This window comes from Mastigoproctus giganteus, chromosome 1 (assembly GCF_048544385.1).
Source record: "Mastigoproctus giganteus isolate SK-2022 chromosome 1, ASM4854438v1, whole genome shotgun sequence".
Lineage (NCBI taxonomy): Eukaryota > Metazoa > Arthropoda > Arachnida > Uropygi > Thelyphonidae > Mastigoproctus > Mastigoproctus giganteus.
In genome coordinates, this window is record NC_143575.1 from 79,689,592 (window position 1) to 79,695,591 (window position 6,000).

The 6,000-nt window shown below is 35.7% G+C and overlaps 1 protein-coding gene across 1 annotated transcript in view; it reads left to right on the forward strand.

Annotated features, from left to right (window-relative positions):
• Positions 1 to 5,795, forward strand: part of LOC150090919 (tetratricopeptide repeat protein 29-like) — a 99,251-nt gene extending 93,456 nt beyond the window's left edge. The window contains exon 6 of the mRNA XM_090380666.1: positions 5,427 to 5,795. Within this exon, the coding sequence (XP_090236792.1) occupies positions 5,427 to 5,747 (321 nt within the window). The 3' untranslated portion in view covers positions 5,748 to 5,795. The remainder of the gene's footprint in view (positions 1 to 5,426) is intronic.
• The last annotated feature ends 205 nt before the right edge of the window (positions 5,796 to 6,000 follow it).

A 6,000-nucleotide genomic window follows, 5' to 3' on the forward strand; every position in this document is an offset into this window, starting at 1 on the left:
ATTTAAAAATGTAAAACCATCCTTAGCTTGCGGGCTTTACAAAAACAGGCAAAGGGCTGGATTTGTCCCGTGGGCTGTGGTTTGCTGGGCCCTGGTTTAAACTAACAAAAATAAAATTATAATTATGATATAATAAAAAATTAAAGTTGATCCTATATATACCTACAAGGATTAGTCAATGAATTCTGAACAGCACTCAACATTTCCTAAAATATAAGAGTGTAAATTGTGTTTATATAGCATTTTGTTGCTGAAAATTAGGGAATATATACTGCCAAATTGATTGATATTGCTTCCTCAGTTTCAGGGTGTGAGTAACAAATTTTAAACAGTGTAACACAATAATAGCTGCATGAATAGAGTTAACCAAGGAATTGCAGAGAACTTTCTGGAAAATTGAAACAGTACATGACAAATTTTCAAATGATATCCACCAATCTTCACAAATGATTTGCTCTTGATAGAAATATGATCTCTTACTGGAGATATTATTTTTTTGTGAGCATCCAGCATTGATGATAAACCTCATTCTGAAAAACCTCATCAGAATTATTATAAAAATAATTCTTTTGAGACAGTTTTGGATTTTTTCAATAATTCCATCAGTAATTATTTAAAAAATTGAACTATGAAAGAAGATCAAAGACTGATAAGTAATAAGATTGCATGTTTTGTTAGCATCAGCCATGGTATGTTTATACTATTAGTATCAGTATTAGTAGTGACAAATGATGCATGAAAGCAAGCTTATAAACAATCAACCAAAAAAAAAAAAAAAAACTTCCCACATCACCTGTCCATCACCTCCAATAGTTTGTTTAGTTCTTCTTTAAATTTATTCAAACTACTTACTTGCACAACAACAGATGACAGATGGAACTTTCTTCCAACAGTCAACCACCAGCTGGCTGAAGACAAACTTTTACACATCTATCCTACAACCATCCTTTCTCAATTTATATCCCCTATGTGTTTTCATGTGTAGTCTAAGCAAGAGGAAGAATGCCATCAACACTGAGCTTACTCAATCATTCAAGACCTTAAACACCTCAATCAGATCTCCTCGCAGGTGCCTAGTCTGCAGACTGCAATTTGCAGAGCTGAAGCCTTTCTTGGTAAGGGCACCATTTTGTTTCCTTCGGCAATCTCGTTGCCCTTCTCTGTACCCATTACAGAAGCTCTACATCCTTCCTAAAATGAGGCCTTCAGACCATTGCCTTATACAGTGAGATAATCACCTCCTTATCCCTGCTGGAAAAATATGTGTATATCTTTGACAAAACCCCATGAGTTGTCCTGGCAGCCTTTCTGCATGTCTCTGAAAAAGGACTTCATATCTGACTGTGCAGTTATCTCCTGGTCTTTTTCATTTTCTACTACACAATTTAGTACCACACAGTTGGTATGTTAATCTGAATCACTGCTACCCATATGCAATACCTTGCATTTGTCAATGTTAAACTTCATTGTTAAACTACAATGTGAAACTCCATTTCTGGGCCCATCATCTTAATTTTTCTAGACCTTGCTGCAGTACCTTACCTTGATTACTATTATAAACCACCATGCCAACCTTTGTGCTATATGCAAACTTAGACTATAAGCCTAATTTGCCTTCATCAGTATCATTAATAAATATAGAAAACAATGGGCCCAGCACTAACCCATGGGCAACTCCACTCATAACATTAATAAATGAAGAGCAGTCTCCATTAATAAGCACTCTCTGTCTTCTCCTACCCAACCATCCCTTTAATCATTGTAGTAACTTGTACTTAAAGTAAACTGCAGAAATTTGTGCAGAAGTCTTTTATGTGCAACAGTATGAAAAGCTTTCCTGAAATCTAAATCTAAGTACAGTATATGATATCAGAATTGTTTTTTGCATCCAGTTTCTCTGTTACTGCATCATAGTATCCAATTAAATTGGTAACACAAGGTCCCTCTTTAAAAAAAACCCATGCTATGCCTAAAGTATAATTGTAGCCTTGTCTAGATGATCTTGCATTACTTCTTTAACCAGTGACTCCATTATTTTACCTGGAACTGAAGTTAAGCTAACAGGTCTGTAATTACTCATGTCACCTTTTGATCACCCTTTATGAATTGGGAATACATTCGCACAAATAGTCTGTGGGGGTGCCTCCCCTGAATCCAAGGATATTTTCATAATGCTTCCCAGATGAAAGACACAATATGGCTCTAGCAGCCTATGTTGATACAATATGGCTCTAGCAAACCCTTAACCATAATTAGCATTAGTTGAGGCATATGGCACAAGAAAGCAAGTTTATACAGCATCAGCCAAAAAAAAAAAAAAAACAACTTTCCCATTTTGCCCATCCGGTCACTCCAAATGTTAGTTCAGCCTTAAATTTATTTAAGCTATCAACTTCCGCAACAACAGATGGAAGTCTGCTCTAGCAATCAACTATCCGCTGGTTGCAGCATCTGGAGACTAGGCACTTACAAGGTGATCTGATTGAGGTATATAAGGCCTTGAAGCCTTGAATGGTTTGAGCAGGCTAAATGCTGACGGGATACTTCCACTTGCTCAGATTAAGAACCTGAAGGGGCATAGATTCAAATTGAGGAAAGACAATTGTAGAATAGATGTGCAGAAGTTTGCCTTTAGCCAGCGGATAGTTGATTGCTAGAGCAGACTTCCATCTGTTGTTGCGGAAGTTGATAGCTTAAATAAATTTAAGGCTGAACTAACATTTGGAGTGACCGGATGGGCAAAATGGGAAAGTTGTTTTTTTTTTTTTTTTGGCTGATGCTGTATAAACTTGCTTTCTTGTGCCATATGCCTCAACTAATGCTAATTATGGTTAAGGGTTTGCTAGAGCCATATTGTATCAACATAGGCTGCTAGAGCCATATTGTGTCTTTCTAATGGTTAATAGGAAATACTAACTTTATTGTAATACCCGTTATATTTTATGGTATATTCCTATGTTATTTAGGAAGCTAAACATTTCTGTTTTATTAGAATCATCTCCAAGAATCTGCAATAACTTTAGTGAAGACTGTGCATTAGCACATGATTTAAAGCTGTTTGAGTTGTTATTGAGAAGGCGAGGACAGTCCATTAATAAATGATGAATGGTCAGTTGTACATGACATGATGTGCATTGAGGAGTGCTGTCATTCATTAATAGATAGAGGTGTGTGAGTTGAGTATGACCAATTCTTAGCCTTCCTAGAATTACTTCTTCTCATCTGCTTTTCTGAACGCTGGAGAGCCACAGCTTCAGATCTGGTTTTATTTGGTAAAGTTTGTTCCATGGACTCCAGATTGTTGACCAACTATTGTAACATGCTTTATGGATGATTGGTTTGAAATCAGTATATGGAACTTGAAAAATCTTTAAAATAGAAGTATCTGGTTGTTTGACTGCAAGATCTGCTTTTTCATTTCCTATGATCCCAGAAAGTAGAATTTCACAATTTGGTTTGACTGATAACATGCAAGTAATTCAGAATGTATTTTTTTTATTACAGGGTGAGAGAAGTTGGTATTACTGCTTATGTCGGAGACAGCACTGAGCAAGTGAGTGCATATTAAAGCAGATGGAATTAGAAGTTCAATAATGTGATCCAGATCTTACTTCCTTCGCTGCCACCCTTAATATAATTGGATATATCTCATCCACCCCAGGTTCCTTTCTTATGTTTAAAGCCTTCCTAGAATTCTCGTAATCTGCCTTTGCTTGCTTAGCTTCCTTTGTGACTTGATACAGACTAGCTTATATCTGTCATAGGCTTCTGTGTCACTCGATAATTTATATGCATACCATGCATTTTCTTCTCTGTCACGGGTCTCGTTAGTTCATCTGTCATTGATTTAGGCCCAAAACTTGAACAGTATTTCTTACTTCATATGAAAAGCCTAGTAGCTTCCAAGATAATTCCTTGAATGCTTCCCATTTAGAATTTGCTGTTGGTAACATCATCAGTTGGTCCCACCATATAGAATTTAAAAACCGTCTCAGACCACCATAGTCACTTTTACAAAAGCAAAAACCCTTCCCTTACCCTGGTAAGGGAAGGGTAGTTACATCTTTAAGTACATACCACATCAGTAAACTGTGATCACTGCCACCTACTGGTTTCTTTATGTGCAGATTCTTAACGAATGAATAATCATTGCGAATAACCAGATCAAGAGTATTACTCAAACTGTTTGTTTCTCGAACGTGCTGCTGTAGAAAATAGTCATCCAGTAAATCAACAGAAGTCTTGCTAGCATGCGAGTGATCAACCCACAAGTTCCAGTCAATATCTGGAAATTTAAAATCCCCCATTGTGTAATTCATCCAGTAAATCCACAGAAGTCTTGCTAGTGTGCAAGTGACCAATCCACAAGTTCCAGTCAATATCTGGAAAGTTAAAACCCCCCAATTGTGTAAGAAATTTTATGTACTAGCCCATTCTATTTCTATGTAAAGTTTTTCGTTGTACTCATCTGAATCATTAGGCCAATAACACAATCTTACTCTCATTTTTGCTTTCCCAGTGCTTTTATCGCACCAAACTGACTCAATATTGCATTGGCTACCATATCAAGTGGATGCACTGCCTTAGATTTTGTGTTTCCTAACAAACAGCATAACCCCCCTCCTCCCTTCCCATCCTGTCTGTCTGTCTGTCCTTTCTGTAAACATTGTACTCCCCAAATTTAAATTCCTTATATCTGTGTGACACCATGTCTCTGATATCCCAGTAATATCCGCCTTTGATGTCTTGAACAGCACTTCAAATTTGTGAAATTTATTTACTGTACTCCTAGTATTGGTGTACATGCAAGTATACGTGCACCTGTTCTTACTCTTAGTTACCCAAACACAGCCCAGGAATTTACTTGTTCCATGATGACTCCCAGAAGTTCTTGAAATTCCCAGCACCCTGCTTTCCATGCTGCTGCTCATTCCAATAGAGGCAGTGCAAGAATCACTTTCACCTCTGCCTTCAGCTATTGTTAATCTGTTAGTCTGTGTATCCCCCCAAGCTAGCAGTTTTCTGACCCACCTAACGCTGCCCGACAGCATCAGCAAATATTCTTGCACCTTTTCTATTAAGTGTATCCCATCCCTGTAGAAGCAGTCTCTCCTGTTAACAAGTAGAGATTGTGATGAGAAAAATTCTACCCCAATTACGGATTACCTGATTATTATTATTATTACAAAATAATGAATGTATAAAAATAACAACAAAAAGAAATGAAATGAATTTTTAGATGATAAATGTTAAATGCTGTACATTCAATAAAGATTATAAAATAAAAGAGAATTAAAATAATTTAAAGTCTTTTTTTTTGTGATTGAAAAATATAAATTATATTTTTCATTGGATCTGTTTAATAAAGAAAGAATAAAATAAGAACAAATTGATATCAAAGCAGTTTTTTACTCTTGTTTTTTCAGAACCAATTTGATGAGGCTGAGATCCAGTTTACTGAAGCATTCCACTTATTAAATAAACGTGTAGATTTTAAACAAGTTCCTCTTGCTGATCTGGATTTCAGTCGTGTTTTCTGTGGAGTGGGAAGAGCACATACTGTTTTACCTAGCCTGTATAATATGCTTAGTGAAAGTGGAAAGAGTTCCCTCTACAAAATTCTTATGTGGAAATCAACAAGAGCTGACTTCATAGATAGCAATCCAACTAGCTCGATAGATAGCAATCCATCAAGCTTGACAGACATTAATCCAACTAGCTCAGAAGTACTTATTGATGAACAGTGATGTTTTACTGCTTATGCATATATATTTATGTTATTATGTACATTTTACACACACACATATGTCATTCTTTTACAATATCAATATTTAAAGTAATCATATGATTACTAGAAATATTCTACCATTGTTATTTAATTATTTGTACAACTTGCTTTAACTGTTATCATCATTTAATTTATTTTTATAAATTACTTGAACAACTTGAATCATTATCGTTTAATTTATTTGCACCAATTTAATTTTTTAAACTGAAGTT